This window comes from Tauraco erythrolophus, chromosome 4, assembly GCF_009769465.1.
Source record: "Tauraco erythrolophus isolate bTauEry1 chromosome 4, bTauEry1.pri, whole genome shotgun sequence".
In the NCBI taxonomy this organism is placed as follows: domain Eukaryota; kingdom Metazoa; phylum Chordata; class Aves; order Musophagiformes; family Musophagidae; genus Tauraco; species Tauraco erythrolophus.
Window position 1 is genome coordinate 49,040,906 of NC_141468.1, and position 16,105 is coordinate 49,057,010.

At 37.0% G+C, this 16,105-nt stretch overlaps 1 protein-coding gene across 1 annotated transcript; it reads right to left on the reverse strand.

Annotated features, from left to right (window-relative positions):
• Positions 1–3,889: 3,889 nt before the first annotated feature.
• TSPAN19 (tetraspanin 19) lies at positions 3,890–13,008 on the reverse strand. The gene is made up of 8 exons (XM_009986855.2): positions 12,943–13,008; positions 12,772–12,844; positions 11,591–11,721; positions 10,244–10,318; positions 9,169–9,279; positions 6,553–6,696; positions 5,022–5,105; positions 3,890–3,964 (listed from the first exon to the last, which is right to left on the reverse strand). The coding sequence occupies exons 1-8, from the start codon at positions 13,006–13,008 to the stop codon at positions 3,890–3,892; spliced, it is 759 nt and encodes a 252-aa protein (XP_009985157.2).
• Positions 13,009–16,105: the final 3,097 nt, after the last annotated feature.

A 16,105-nucleotide genomic window follows, 5' to 3' on the forward strand; every position in this document is an offset into this window, starting at 1 on the left:
GGTTTTGTTACTCACAAACGAGGAGGAATTGGTTGGAAATGCAAAGATCAAGGATGTCATCTGCAGTGACCAAGAGACTGTGGGCTTTAAAATCCTAAAACAAATGAGCAGGTGGTTGCTCAGGTATCTGCTTGGCAGGATCATATGTGAGACTTTCATGTGTTGCAGACCGCTAGTATCTCGTTCTTCAGGAATCACAACCCAGAAGGTTGTTGTGATTCCCCTCGTATATCAGAAGGTCTTGTTTCGCTCCAAAGGTCTATACTGCAATCAAAAGCTTCTAACAGAGAGCTCCAAGACACTGCTCTCCAGGGACTCCTACCACTTCAGTCTCCAGGAGGGAACTGCCCCACTCCCTCTTGGGAGTGCCCCGCCTTTAACCATCCATGAGTCACGTGGTCTCCGGCTGACCAACGTGACTCACAGCACCTGTCCTGACGAGGCACAGGTGCTTTCTATTGTAGTAGCCCACGTAGCAGCCAGAAAACTTCCACAACATTCATGAAGAGCAAAAAGGGCTCCAAATTGCTGGCTGATTTTCTAGGACGACCTCCTCAGAGTGTAAGAACTATCCATGCTGACGTGCAGGAAGTTGAGCAAGTGTGGCGGAAGGCTAGTATGGATAACAGTCAACTGGTCTCAAATACAAAACTGCGATAATCAGATACTGGTCTCAAATACAAAAAGGAAGTATACCTTCCTGGGCTACCCAAGAAGAAAAGAGAAACATTGCCCAAGCATGCAGGGATGGATGCAGGAAAGCCAGTGCTCAGCAGGAGTTGAAACTATTGAGGGATGTGAACGGGGACAAGAAAGGCTTCTGTAAGTAGATGGGCAGCAAAAATCAGTCTAAGAAAAATGTGGACCCATTGTTCAGTGGGGTAGAGGATCTAGTGATAAAGGGCATGGAAAGACTGAGGTACTTTGCATTTACAGGCAATGTTTGTCCTCAGGAATCTCAGGTACTTGAGCCTAGTAGGAGGGAAGAATAACCCATGGTACAGGAAGCTAGAGTGCTTCAACATGTTGGACATTCACAAGCCCATGGATCAATATGGACCTGTCTCAATATCACTGAGCAGTCACGTTCTATCATTTTCGAAAGGTTATGGTATTTGGGGAGATTCCTGACAGCTGCTGAGAAATAAACGTCGCACTAATCTTCAAAGAGGACAAGGAGGAGGGTATGGGGAACTGCAGGGTGGTCAGCCTCACCTTACACTCTTGAAAAGTTATGGGACAAATCCTCCTGGAAACTCTTTCCAAGCACAATAAGAACTCCAGTCATTGGGAACAGCCAGCTTGGCTTTGCCAAGGGCAAATCATGTCTAACCAAGCTTAATTACCTTCTATGAAGAGATGATTGGCTTAGTAGCAGTCCAAAGAGTAATGACCACCAAGTACCTTAACAAGGCCTTTGGCATGGTCTCCCATAATATTTTTATAGCCAAAGTGGTGATACATGGACAGGATAAGAGGACTGTTGGGAGGAAAATTGGCTCAAATGATTGTGATCAGCAGTATAAAGCTGAGGTAGTGGCTGGTTAATTATGTCACCCTTCAATGATCAAGACTGGGGGCAATTCTCTTAATGACCTGAATGATGGAATGAACTGCACCTTCAGCAGCTCTGCAAATGATAGCAACTTGTAGGAAGAACACTCAATAATCTGGAGGGCAGAGCTGCTATTCAGAGGGACCTTGACAAGCTAGAGAAACAGGCTGACAGGGAACTCATGACATTCAGTAAAGACATCTGGGTTGAAATAACCCCATGCAGCAGTACAAGTTGCATGTAGGCCAAATGGGAAGAAAGCACATTAGAAGAAAGTATCTGGGGCTTCTGCTAGAAAACAAATTGAACATGAGTCAGGAGTGTGCCCTCACAGCAAAGGCGGTCAACTGCATCCTGGGCTGTATTAGCAAGTGTGCAGTCAGCAGGCCGAGAGAAATGATTGTTGTTCTCTTGTGCGACCATTATCTCAAGTACTGCATCCAGTCTGTGCTCCTCAGCACCAGAAAGACATTAGCATACTGCAGCAGTTTCAGCAGAGGAACCCCAAAATTGCTAGCAGTCCAGAGCACATGACAGGAGGACAGGCTGAGAGAACTGGGTTGCTCTGTTTGGAAGAGAAAAGCCTAAGAGGAGATCTTAATGCTAGCTTCAACTACGTAGTGAGAAGGAGGGGAAAAGATAGAGCCAGCTCTTCTCAGAGGTGCACAGTGGTAGTTCAAGAGGCAAAGGGCACAAGTTGTGACAGGGGAAGTTCCAGTCACACGTAAGGAAAAAGATTCTCACTGTGAGAGTGGTCAACACTGGAACGGTTTCCGCAGAAAGACTGTGGAATCCCCATCCCTGGAGATATTCAACACTCACCTGGACACAGCCTTGAACAACTTGATCTAAGTGGACTTGCTTTGAGCAGAGAACTGGACTATGTAGTCCCCAGATGTCCATTTGAACCTGTATTACGGTATGGTTCTATGATTCTGTATTTAGTTTCCATGTTGAAAATTAAATGCATGAAAAAAAGTAAGTGAAAAGTAGCTATATCCTGCTCTGTATCACATATCTATTCAATTAAATGGATCTACTTTCCAATTAAAAAGTAGTTTCTGTTATTTTACCAGATGGTTGGGATTTTTAAATGTCTATTACAGTTAGGTTATTTCTCTCTTTTAGAATTATATTTATGAACTCAAATTCAGATTCTTGATCTTAATTTTCTGAAGTACTCTGTAAATTGCAAAACTAAGATTACTGGAAAAAATACTTCTTTATTATTATTTAATATCCTCCTTGGATTGTATTCTCCAACTGAATTACATCAATAACAAGATTAAAAGCTTTTAAACCATCACAGGCATCAAGGTAACAGGTATCTGCAATTCTTAATGCAGATAAACCTTTGAGTGGGATGAGAGACTTCATCACTGTGTTCTTTATATTTTTGCTGGTGGCAGAACAAAAAGTACAAGTTCGGAATTCAGACTCTGTTCTAAGCATGCTGTTCACCTCTGAATGGACACATTTCTTTTATTTGAAGTTCTCTAAATAAGAAATTCAGCCTGTGGCAGGCACTTGAAATTGAAATTTTTCAGACTAACTAAAAAGGAGTTATTGAATCTATAAACATTAGAAAACGAATTACTGAAACGGGAAGTTTTAGACAAAAAATAGTTAACAATGCTACCACCTACACTTGTAATACCATGACTTCCTCCCTTTTACTTAAGACATTCCAGGTCACCTCACTGCTCAGAGGATAAAGAATGTTTCAAGGTTTCAGACTTTCTCCACCTAAACCACTGAAGCCATTGGATTAAATGAATGGGAAGAGCCCTTCAGCAAGAATGAAAGATGTCTGCTACAACACTTCTTAGAAAAGAGCTGATAAGAGTCCAGTATTTATAAGACTCAGTGAAATTTTGGGAGATTAAATTGCACAACAGACAAGGACAAAACAGACAAGGACTGGAAGGAAAGGTAAAGGTCAAAAAAAATATCAGCAAGGTTTTGTAAATGTGTTTCTTGGCTGAACCTCATAAAGGGTTTCTTCTGTTCCAAAGTGCGGTATACTGTACAGCACTGTTTATAACACTCTGAAAAAGTAGTTCTGGAGACTCAGGAAACTAATACTCATATTATCAGGAAATTTTATTAACCAGCTAGTAAATGGCATTACTTCAGACTTTAATATACATAATTTTGTAGCATACCGCCATATCCATAGCCATGAACAATAGACAAACATATTAAAGCCCAAATGTTAATATCCTAGTAATTAAAATACGTAAAGCTCGATACAAATTTTAGTGGAAGCAATTTTGTTGACTGTCAGAGGCACGGATCAGATAATTCTTGCACCACAGCAATGCTCAGAAGAGTTCATGGTTCATTTGGCCAAATATTATTCTTTCTGATGTTTCTAAATAGCTGACCCGTTAGTGCGATCAAAAACAACTGAGAAAGAAAAAAAGGTGAGTTAGAAATAACAAAGAAAGTGGTGATACCTACTCATTACAGAGTCAATCTGACTGTTAACCTGGCTCCTATGAATGACAACACAAAAGGATATAAAGGAGAATGATCACCATGTGCCTGAAGACACAAGCTGAATTCTCTGCTCTGCCACAGGCTTGCTGTGGGATCTCCAGCAAGTCCCTTGGGCCCACATCCACAGAAGTATCTTGAAGTGGCACATAATTCAGTTAAGTGTTAAGTGTTTCATTGCCATATGAAACTTGGTCTTAACCTCTTGAATGGGGATAAGAGCTCTTTTGCACCTGACAAGGTGTCAATGATAGTACACTGAAGATCATGAGATACTAATGTAGTGAGGATTAGGTGAGTATGAATAGGAAACATTTTCATTACTGAATTGGCTCACTCCATAGCCAACATGTTTTTACTACATATGTCTATGGGAAGGTGCTACATATGAAAGAGTTAAAATAGTTTACGCTTTTAACTGTCTGACTAAAAACGAACTAATCTCATTTTCAACATCATGATTTTAGAAATCATCAAAAATCCTTCTGCCTGCTTGATGGTACTCAACCTTCAGGGTGTCTGTGGAGTGAACAATCCGATCTTGTTTTGATACTGAAAGCTTTATTGCTTTTTACCCAATAAAATTTTCTCATAGATATGTGGAGGGAGCACTTTCACGATTCTGTATTGTTTGATGTAGCATATTCATGGACTAGTTTCTGTACAAATAGAGGACAAAAGAGGTCTTTTGCCCCACAGATTTTACATTCTCTTTAACTGCTTCCTGTTTGCTTTCACAAGTCAGGTCAAATACTTCATTCAACAAACTGTGGACACCAACATCTGTGATGGTGCTTCTATATTTTGGAGTTTGTTGGTAAACATTGATTGATCTTACTTCTAATTAAAATTGATGGAAAGCTTTACAAAATTTTGGAGAGTGTGCCAAAGCCAAATGGCACTGAATCGATTTTTACCCCCAGTAGAATATCAATATTTTGTGATTTTTGCTTAAAAATACTCTTACCTGTGTAATTAGCAGGCCGATAGTAATTGCAGTTAAGATCAAAACATTGTTTTCAAACCATGTATTTAAATATTCTTCACATCCCTAAGCAAGTACAGATGAACAGGTTTCAAGAAAAATCATTTCAGCTTTTGAATTCATATTGCATCTTTATAAGAACATACTTCAGAAATATATAGAACAGAACTTTCTGCATGTTATGATGGGTTCTGATATTTACTTGCCAGAAACCAAATACATAGTAATGCATACTGCAGAGAATTAGCTATAATATTTTAAAAATTATCTGAACTAAACAGATTGTTCTTTAAGTAAATCCGATATTTTTGTATGGAAATGTTCCAGAGCTTGTGACTTAATCAAAAGGGAATTTCTTTTTGTGCGAGTATAACTGAGAGACTTGATCTGTAAAGTAAATGCTTGAAAGAATATTTTCAAGTTTTCAGCGATTCTCATACATTATGCATCCTGAAATGGACGTGCATATTTTCCAGATTGCAGTCTGTTTTTATTACATTGTTTTTTAAAATAAATTCTAAATTACCACACAGCTTAAAATAGCCATAAATATAATAAAACATATAAATAAATGCTTTCTATCCTTTCAAGCAATCTTTTAGTGACATGTGTTTGTAGAAACCAGGGAACAATTCCAAACCAATGAGCGAAGGAAGACAATACCAGATGTATTTGACAACATCCTTTCTATTATTTACTGTCCTGCATTATCAAATGCCCATTGAATTTCTTGTTCTCATTGGACAGTCCTATTAATACTGGAGAGTTTATGGAAAAGCATAATATGTATTGCTTTGTTCCAGCTTTCTATTATCAGGTGATGATATCCAATGGTCCTATGCAAACTGGTCCCTAGATATTAAGACACGTAAATACTAACATGAAGCGGTCTCGAGAACAAGTCCCATATATTAATGCCTCGCTCATTCCTCTTACCCTGTAAAGTATTGAAAATACTATGGAAAGAGAATACAAACAGGTGGAGATGTTGCTGACATTCTGTAAGTAATGAATAGTAATTGCTAGTGGAAAATGTACTGTATACTTTTTATCTTCTGTCATTTTCCATTCCCATCATTGATTTGCACAGCATCAATTTTTGAATGCCAAGATGCTTATAACTTTTTAAACCAGTATGAAATGTACCTGTGATATTGATCTGTGATATTCACAACTCCTGTTTTCTTGAAATATCCTTAATTTAGAACTGCCTGCATGACTGACACCTAACAAGTAAAAGGTCACTTCATAGAATCATAGAATCATAGAATGGTTTGGGTTGGAAGGGACCTCAAAGATGATCTAGTTCCAACCCCCTTGCCATGGGCAGGGACACCCTGCACTACACCAGGTTGCTCAAAGCCTCAGGGTGATCAAAGACAAAACAATGAATATTATTAATACTTTGGCATTTGTAAGCACAGTCTTGGTGGAAATTACGTTTTGTATATTTTTCCAAAGACCACTTAGTAGCAAAAGTTACATTCATCCAGACATGTTTTTCATTTCTTACCATACTGTATGTTGAATCCCTTGAGACATTACAAAACCATTTCTTCAGACTAGATTTTATGCATGAACATGGGATCTGAGTACTATTTTCCTTGTTTTTATTCCTTTCCCACTGAGTGACATTGTATCTTCCACAGCATTCCATCTAGAATAGAAATCCTGTAACTTGTAACTCCAACACCTATAAAGACTGTCACACAGAAGAATTTCCACCCCAACCAGTGGTAGCTATTTGATTTAGTTGATTAAATTAGGTAGGTAGTTTCCCTCCATATTCAGAAGAGAGAGATTTCTGCAGGGGATGTTTCACCCTTGTGTATATATAATTTCCCATGTTATTCACTCTATAGCACAGGTTTAAGAAGGATATAATGTTAAAATATACTTTTGAAAAGAACTTTCTTTTAGACTCTAAATTATTCTGGAACACATGCAAATAGGTTACAAACCCAAATTAAAGCAAAACATTTTGACTATCCCCCTTAACCTTACAAAGTCAATTCAGTGTAGAAATTGTGTGTAAGCAGTAAGATATATTAAGGATGTGCTCACTGTGAAGCACAACAAAAAGAAAGCAAACGACATATTATTAGAAACAACACAATGAATGTTGCTTCATAATGAATGCAGAAAATAAGGAGACAGATTTTATAAATCATATTTTAATAAATAAAATTAAAAACCCAGCCACTGTTTTACTCTGATGTAGGAACTTAAATAAGGACAAGATTTTGAAAACTTTTTTAGTTATTCCTTTGTCACTTCTAATGTCGTATTTGCAAAAATTCTCTGCTATTTAGCAACAGGAGATCTTTAGAAACTCTCCATATTCCAATTTGTGTTTTAGCAGCAATTGATCTCTTGTGAACATGGAGCTCAAATCAAAGCACGAAACAAATACTGTCTCCTGTTCAGCTGCATTATCAGCTAGCTCTTCCCAATAATCTATTTCAATACCAGTAACACGAAATCAAACCAAGCCATCAAACAGCTTGGAGAATGGAATTCTTGTCATGTAGGAAATTCAAGCAGTTTTTCATTCTGAATCAGAATGAAACTTCAGAAATTGTTGAGTTTGCTGTGTTGTTTGTTATTTGGGTTTTTTTTTTGTGGGATGAAAAGCCTGTCATATTTTTTGGCTTATAGATGGTAAACAAAAGCACCTCATCTGGTGTTTTGAAGACTCAATGAAAAATACACTGCTTCTAAACTTTGAAAAATTAAATAAATTAGCCAAAACTTTCCTTTCTCTCTAAAAACATTCAATTTCAACAACCCTGTAAGTTCAGTTAAAAAAATCACCAGCTTCAAGCAGTACATTAAATTTTACCATGAATATATAAAAATACAGTTCTTCCCTAATATTATTCACGATCTTAGGCTTTTTATTTTTCTCATGGCAGATGCTGATGGTATTGTCAAGAGCTGGAAGCATATAACACAAGACCTGGAGATGGAAGTTTTCATTCAGAAGTATGATTACAGTTCACCTTGGCAGATCTAATACCATTTTATCTGGTTTAGGTATTGACAGCAAAATATCCACAGGACTTTGAGATATGCCACAGTTTAAACATATCCAACAGAGTAGGTGGTGGGTAGGTAGCTTTGCTGAAATCTCTGCTCCCATAACAATTCAATGAAACTGAGCTCAAGTATACCAGCACATAGTCTAGCCACACTATTGACATAACGAGGTCACCATTAATCACTGGAGAAATCACAAAAGCAATGAGAGAAGACTGGATTTTCAAAGAACAGATTTTAAATATACATTACAAATGCATTTGTAATCTTGAGTCTAGACACACATGCTTTGTGAGTTCTCTGGAATCATAAATCATCTTCAACATTTGTCAAGAACCGTAGCACTCATCTCTGCAAGAAGTCATACTAAGGGACTCACAGCTGGTCTACAGAAGCATATTAAAACATATTAAACTCTTAAGCTTTAATGTTTGCAATTAAAAGACCATGATGCAGAATTAATTTGAAAGGCCACTGGTCAAAACCACTGCTAAAAACTTCCAAAATAATTGATCCCATACAAATGCTTTAAAGGATTTTTCTGGAAAAGGAAAGAAATTACATGCTGCCAGGCCACAAAAAATACTATGATTAATAATTAAGTATATGTGCTGAAAGTATTGATTTGCAAGCTTATTTGAGGCTTTAAGCACTAATTCTGAGAGGGTCTCAGCATAATACCTATTCAAATGCTCTCACAGTAGGAGCTCTGCTTTGATCTCACAGCATCTCTGCTTATTCATGGTTCAGGTCAGTGTTGAGATCTAAGCAGATCAAGTGTTTTATGGTATCTAACACTGTCAAAGATATTAGGAAACCCATCAGTTTTTTCAGCTGCAGTAAACTTCAGTGACCAGAACTGTCTGCTCCTACATACCTTGACAAGTCCTTCAAAAGCCTAATCTCATCCATAATAATCCATATAAATGCATGGAATCTGTCAAACCACATCAGATACTAGCAGCAGATCTTGAAAAATTAATCCTTTACTAAAGAAGCTGGTTTTTTAAACTAAGTTCTGATTGGTAAAAACATTTTTTGGTTGATGTAGTATTTTTGGTGGTGATATTTTGTGGGGTTTTTTTCTTACATTGCGCTGCACGGCATTCAGAATGTTCCACACGGGTTCCTGCTCAGCCAGACTCTCATTCCCATATTCAGAAATAACATCATCAATTCTGTTGTTCCATTGATTGTGGACCTGTTCATAAATATTTATAGCATTTGGTATACTCATATTGATTAGAATGTGGATGAATAGTACAATCCTTGATCTTTTAGTGATATTCAGGTTTCTTCAAGAGTTACTTGCAAGCAGCAGCATTCTAATCAATTTGCCAAACATGATCTAAGGCATGTCATAGCCGTTGCAACAATGGGAAAGGTGAAAGCGAAAGGGAAAGATAAACAAAGTGACCCAAATCACATACATAGCACAGGCAGACACAAGGTGATTAGCCCAAATGGAGCCAGAAGACCCAGGAAACATAGTTCTGCTGCACCTGGTCTGTCATGAAATACTAAATCCTACCTCTCATTTTTATTAAGCACAGCACCGTAATACAACAAGCACAAACCCAAAATTCATTCTGCACCTAATGTGATACAAGATTGTGCGAGCATACAATCTGGTCAGGGCATGTATTGCTTTGGGCTAGAGAAGTCAGCAGCTCATGTTGCCCTAGATAAGGCATCTTTGCAGAGACTGTTAAAATACACCTTCAATAGTAATTGAATGATTCCTACTATCAACTGCACAGCGGACCACTGTTATCACCTGCTAGCAGACACAGTTTAGCATCCAATGCTTTCTCCTACCTCTGCTGATGTCCAGGAAATAGGGACTTTCTGAGTTATCCCTCAAAAAGGAATAAAGCTACCCCTTACACTGTCGATTCCGCACTCCTGAACAGGGAGAGCATGTTTTGTTGTGGGAGAGAAACTGGAAATATATTTCCATGCTCTCCCCTCTACAACTATTGAACCATGCTGAATTCCTCAAATTAAGTTTTCCACATCTTCTGCTATGCCTGGTCGACATGTAGAATACATTCAAACAAATGGTGATACAGCATACAGTGAGAACTGACTATTAGAACTTTTTTAATTAATTGCAAGAAACTACTTTGAAATTATCAGCAGTCTCACATAATTTATTTACATACCTCTTCTTTCTTCACTAATATCAGCACCGGTATTGCCATGTGGGTAACAAACATCAGGATCTGAAAACTCATATACTGAAAAAAAAAAAATTATGAATAAACATACTGACCTAGTGAGCAACGCCATAAAAAATTCCAGAAGCTTATGTATAATCCTTCATGACTGTTATTTAGAGTCATTCCAACAAAAATAAATATTTTTTCCTGGAAACCCTCAGAAAGTGACATTATAGTCTAAGAGGCACGCTTCAGGAAAAAACAAACAAGCAAACAAACTTGCTGTTTTGGGTTTAAAGACAAAGCCATAACTTTCTTGGAAGCGAAGAACAAAAGCTGTTGTTAAGCAGCTGTGCTTCACTGAAGAAAACTCTTATTTCATTATTTCCCATTTGAATTATCATGGTATCTAACTCTCATGTCTAGTCAAGGACTCCTTTAAGCTATAAGGCACACAAACAAAACAATAGTCAATTTTGTTCAGTTTCAGTGAGACCAAATTTTCACCCACAGTATCTAGATATTGTGATATTAGATATTTCCGTGGAAGTTAGAAATTAGATGCTTCTTTCTCTCTCATCGTCTAAAAACCTGTGAGGCAAACACTACGTGCCTAGGGCAGTAGCAGGAAGGAAGAAAATACAAGATTCCTGGTTATAGCACCTGGGCTCCTTTCACTGCTGTGCCAGTAGATATTCGCAGTGCTTAACAAATGAATCAGTAGAACAGTCCTCTGCTTCAGCCTTCAAATAGACTAAAATAGGTCACCCAAAAACTATGACAATAAACGAAATACAAAAGAAATAATGTAATCAAAGTGATCGTAAGACTGTATAGTTACAGTGTAATATTTCAAAGTGTTTTTCCCTTAAAAAGCAGGAATGGTATCTAAATATGGAGTATCCAGGTAGGTCTACACAGGAAACAGCTTTTTAAATCATACTCTCCATTTCAATACTGTAACTACTTGTGCCTTAAACCTGCAGCATTTTGTGGCAGGCTTTTCTTTATTTCTTCAGCACATACTAAGCATGTGAGCACATATTGAGAGATAGTTACTCTGCATAATTTCAATACTAAATTAATTTTAAAACCTCTAAGTTAATACAGTAATTAAAATCTTTGCTGCATCAAACTGCAAGAGTTTTGTCATTGAAAACATTTCATGCAGCAATATGGAAAGATCTTCAGTTTTGTTCAGATTTCTTTTGAGCCAGGACATATCTTTCTATCAGTAGATTTGTTAAGCACTGTATGTGGAAATCACACCACCAAGACATGGTCACAGTTTTCATGCACACAAAACTCCTTTTAATTTTCTGAGAAAGTTAGAGTCTGATTTACACTTACTGTCAATAGTAGATATTTGATTTCCTTAGCACTTCCAAGGAATCCCACGGCTGATGCAAAAATTGTAACAGATCCAATTCCAAGTAACATATAAGAAATATATGCTACTAGCTGGTTATCACCTGAAGAAACTGTAACACAGTGCATTCATAGTGTCACTTCTCTTTTTTTTTTGAGACTTCTACTTACAAAACTTATTCCAGAAAAATAATTAAACCTTTGCAATGCCATTAATGAAAGAATGGAAATAGTAGAATGGTAAAAAGGTATTATTATTACTTACACTATCTACAGCCACAGAAGGAAACATAGATTTGCATAAATTCAGAGGATGGTAACATGTGAGATGTAAACAGAACATACTCAATTGAACAATGTAAACCACTCACAATGAAATCAGAGAACAATTACAAGTTTATAGAATTAGTAGCATATGGACATGGACATAGATTTAGTTTTCATTAAATCCAGACTCAGATTCAATACTATCCTTCCTCTTTGTGACTGGCCACTTTCCCCTTAACCCAGTTTAGCCACTCTTGTATAGATATGGAAAGTAGCAGGAGGTTTCATTACTTTCATCTCAAAGGCTTTGTCCCAGAACTACTGTATTTGATGATTCCCATCCCACCAGTTGGGAACCGTTGCTGCTTTGTGCAGCCAAGGCAGACAGCTCTTCAAAAGCACAGATGTTATCTGACCCAAAACTTACTTCTCTGTGAAACAACTTGATAGACACTCTGGGAAAAGGGAATATCTATATGGAGAGGCCTAAGCTCCAGCTTGTGTTCATTCTACTCAAATATCCACGTAAAGGATCTATAATCTTGTCAAATGCCGGCCAAATGCAGTCTGGTAAATTATATAAGGAAAAGATCAATAGAGCTGATCTATATTTCAGTGATTCATCTATAAGTTGTACACCAAGAGAAATAAATAAATTGCTTAAATTATAATTATATATAAATTGTAGATATACTCCTATTAGAATATATCTAATAGATATATTCTCCCCTATTTTGGTAATCATACTGTCTAATGATGGAAAATATACACAATAGAAAAAATAACCTATGCATTTCAATCCAATACTGCCACCTTGTGGAAAAAAATCTATAGCTTTTTCTGTTGACTTCTCTTGCAATCATTTGAAACAAAAGAAAAATTCTATTTATACTCACATAACACACTGAATAAATTGTTTCTGTCAAATAAAAGCCACAGGCCAAATGTCAAAAGCATAAGACCTAGTGCCTGAAAAAAAAAAAAAAAGGATTATTTTTTCAATTCAAAACATTTTTTAAAAAATAATTTGAAGTTGAAAAACAAGAAAAAGAAAGCAGAATTTTTACCGAGAAAATTCCATTCAAAACATTTAAGTAGTACTTCTGTATTAGTATTTTATCTCTTATTTTCATTCTTCAGTTTTCATTTTTGAATCACAGCTGAAAAATATAACCATGTATTCAGTTCAATATGAAACAGATATAACTAAGCCTATAAATTACAACAGGATTTATTTTCTTCAGATAATGTTTTATAAATTTAAACAATCACCTGATACATTGAACAAAAAACAGTAGCAACAACAGAAGCATCATATTATATTGTACACATGTTTGGGTCTTTTTAGCTTTTTTTTTCTTAACTACTAAAGATATTTGGAGGCAGCATGTATGTAGGAAGATTCATATTTGCAAGAATAACATAGTCTGGCATACACTTGTCCTCATATTCTTCAATATATTTAGTTTACTAATTATTAAGGATACCAGCTGAAATGAAAAGGTGGAACCATAGCAAAGACATAAGCTCTCTTTTGTCTATACAACCTGCTTCAATTTTTGTTGAAAATAGCAGACACAGCCTAATGATGTCAGTGTGATCCAGCACACAGTTCTAGCAAAGCCATGAGAGCTGTCAAACAGTGCTACCAACTGTCTCCAGAGTATGCTTTACACTTTTGAAGTGAATCTCCCAGTCACCCTTACTTACTTTCTTGCTCCATTTTTTGTTGTGGAATGTAATAGGACGTGAAAATTTGAATTCCTTTCAAATGAAACTAAATCAAGATATGCACTTCATCAGTCATCAACAGTAAATGGCACCCAGTCAACAGAAGGGCAAGCAGAGACTCTGCCCATAGCAACTGCCCACGAAATACACACAAAGCGTGCATTAGAACCTGAATACCAACTGTATCACTCTTGCAAATGCTTGCAAACCCCAACAGAACCCCAGTGAAGCCACATGGGCATTCACATCTTGAGTGTAGTTCAGCATATTTCAGCAGGAAAGACCCCTAGCACTGTAAACTCTCTGACCCAATACTTATTTTTTATATATCGCTATTGAATACCATATCTTAGGGGCCTATCAAGATTTTTGCACAGAGTGAAACTCATACATTTGTCCCCCACCTTGTGTTCCCTTCCACCTATCTTGCTGCTTCTGTAAACATACTCTGGCATTTTGGTCTGCCTGGCTTTGTGGCACAAGCTGAAAGGAGTTCAAAGTAGTGTCGGATGATAGCTTCTGCAACAGCAGCCAACTGCAGCTGTCCTGCACTTCTCGTGTGTAAAGCAGGCAGGCACACAAACATGCACAGATGCATGAACACAGCCAGCATAGTCATACTCTTCAGAAAGTATTGTCTAATGCAAAGGGACGTGCTTGAAAGGAATCATTCTTGTCTTCTGTCAGAATTCCTACAGATTGATTACAATAAAGTTATGTCTTCTGTTACTTGTAAAACAGAAGGAGAAAAAAAAGACAAAAAACCCCCTTGCATTAACAACTTATTTTACATACAAAACATACGTTACATATGTATCAAATTTGTTGATTAGAATAAGAGATTCAGCAAACACAAGCTTTGTGTGCCCTGTCAAGATCCTCATTGCCTGTATTATAAAACTTGCTGAACCACAGAATGAAGAAAGCTGTAAGCTTCTCAAACTAGCTCCACAGTGGATTTGGGCCAATAATGCACCATGTAAGCTTACGGACTGTATTAGATAAATGATTTTGCACATTCCCTGAAGAAGATCCGCTACTTTTAAGAGTAATTAAACTTTAACAGAGTTTTAAAAACCAGAATGTACTAAAACATCAGTGTGATGCATTGTTTTAGTAAAAAACCCTGAACAGTTACATATTTCACTTGAAAACTGGCATCTGCAGTAGTTCTGTTGTAATAACGATGTGGTTTCAACACTTTGTTTTGATTCATTTTAATAATTATTCAGTTTATCTTAAATTATTTACCTGAAAAATATAATCTTTATGAACATTTTATATTACATTGTTACTTCACAAGAAAATCCTTACCAGCTCTGAATATTTCCATCCTGCCTTAAAGAGCAGAGTCTCATCATGATACACTTCTTCCTGAAGTCCAACTTAACCACATCCTTGCAAAAGAAAAGTTTTCTTTTGTTGATCGGCTCTGACTTCCTGGTTACAGGCAACAGGCCTGCAGAAACGTCTTTTTTTATTGGTAAAGTTGTTTGCTAAACGCATGACACAGTGCCCATGGTCTTCAGTTGCCATGATCACAAGGTAACTCGCATTACAAAACAAGTCTCAAGTGCACATTCAACTCAGTGCTCCAAGACTTCACCATTGAAAAGTTCACTGGTTACAGGATCCTGTAAAGTATGAGACTCTGCAGGGTGGATTTCAAATAGATGGGTTTCCACTGTTTTAAGATTTAAATGTCTGTCTTATCCATAACACTGGTGAGAAAATAGTAAATGATTGCCTTTGAATACAGTGTTTTGTGGTTAACATCCCTAAGACTTTCAGAAAGGTAGTCAGTTTATTTTAAAGATGGTAGATGCGAAAACCCCCTACTATCCTTTGCAGATCCTTCCTGTTGCTCACAAAAGTGTGCTTTTTCTACGTAAAACCTGTCTTTACCTTTCAGCTCTTATTTTTCTGTTATACCTGTCTTTGCACCCTGGTTTCCCTAATCAGACTTTAGGGACAGATGCATTCCCAATAAATTACATTACACATTAAAATTTCATTGTCTGCATCATCCTTACCCTGATAACAGTGGAATTTTGAACATAATCCTTTGTAAATATGTTTCAGTCATTTACCTGCAGCTCTGACTATCACGTAGGACATTCACAATGTCAAGGATGGAACTTTGTAACAATCAAGGATGCTTGTACAGCATTTGGCAAGAACAACCACCATAGTTGTGTCCTGAAGTGAATTCTTCCTCAGAATGAGGAGGGGCACTTACCCAAACGACCACCTGAGATCCCCACACATGTGTGGTATAGTTTTGCAATGCCAGCATTATGCAAATGTAGTAAATGGATGGGATTTAGTGTGATGTATGTACCATGTAAGCAAAATAGGTAAATTTCAGTGTATAAGTATGTTAAGTTTTCTGTTCAATTTTGCATTCAATTTAGGAACTTTCCCTGAGTGTCTGATTTTGATCACTATCAAATAAAGCAATGTCTCCTTCCTAAATGTAGTCTCTTCATCGGCGTTTCA

Coding starts and splice junctions, on each gene's coding strand:
- TSPAN19 (XM_009986855.2), bottom strand. CDS start 13,008: ATGAAAATAAGAGATAAAATACTAATACAGAAGTACTACTTAAATGTT. Junction 10,319..11,590: donor TCAAATATCTACTATTGACA/GTAAGTGTAAAT, acceptor TTTTTTTTTCAG/TATATGAGTTTTCAGATCCT. Junction 5,106..6,552: donor GGGATTCAACATACAGTATG/GTAAGAAATGAA, acceptor GTACTTGCTTAG/GGATGTGAAGAATATTTAAA.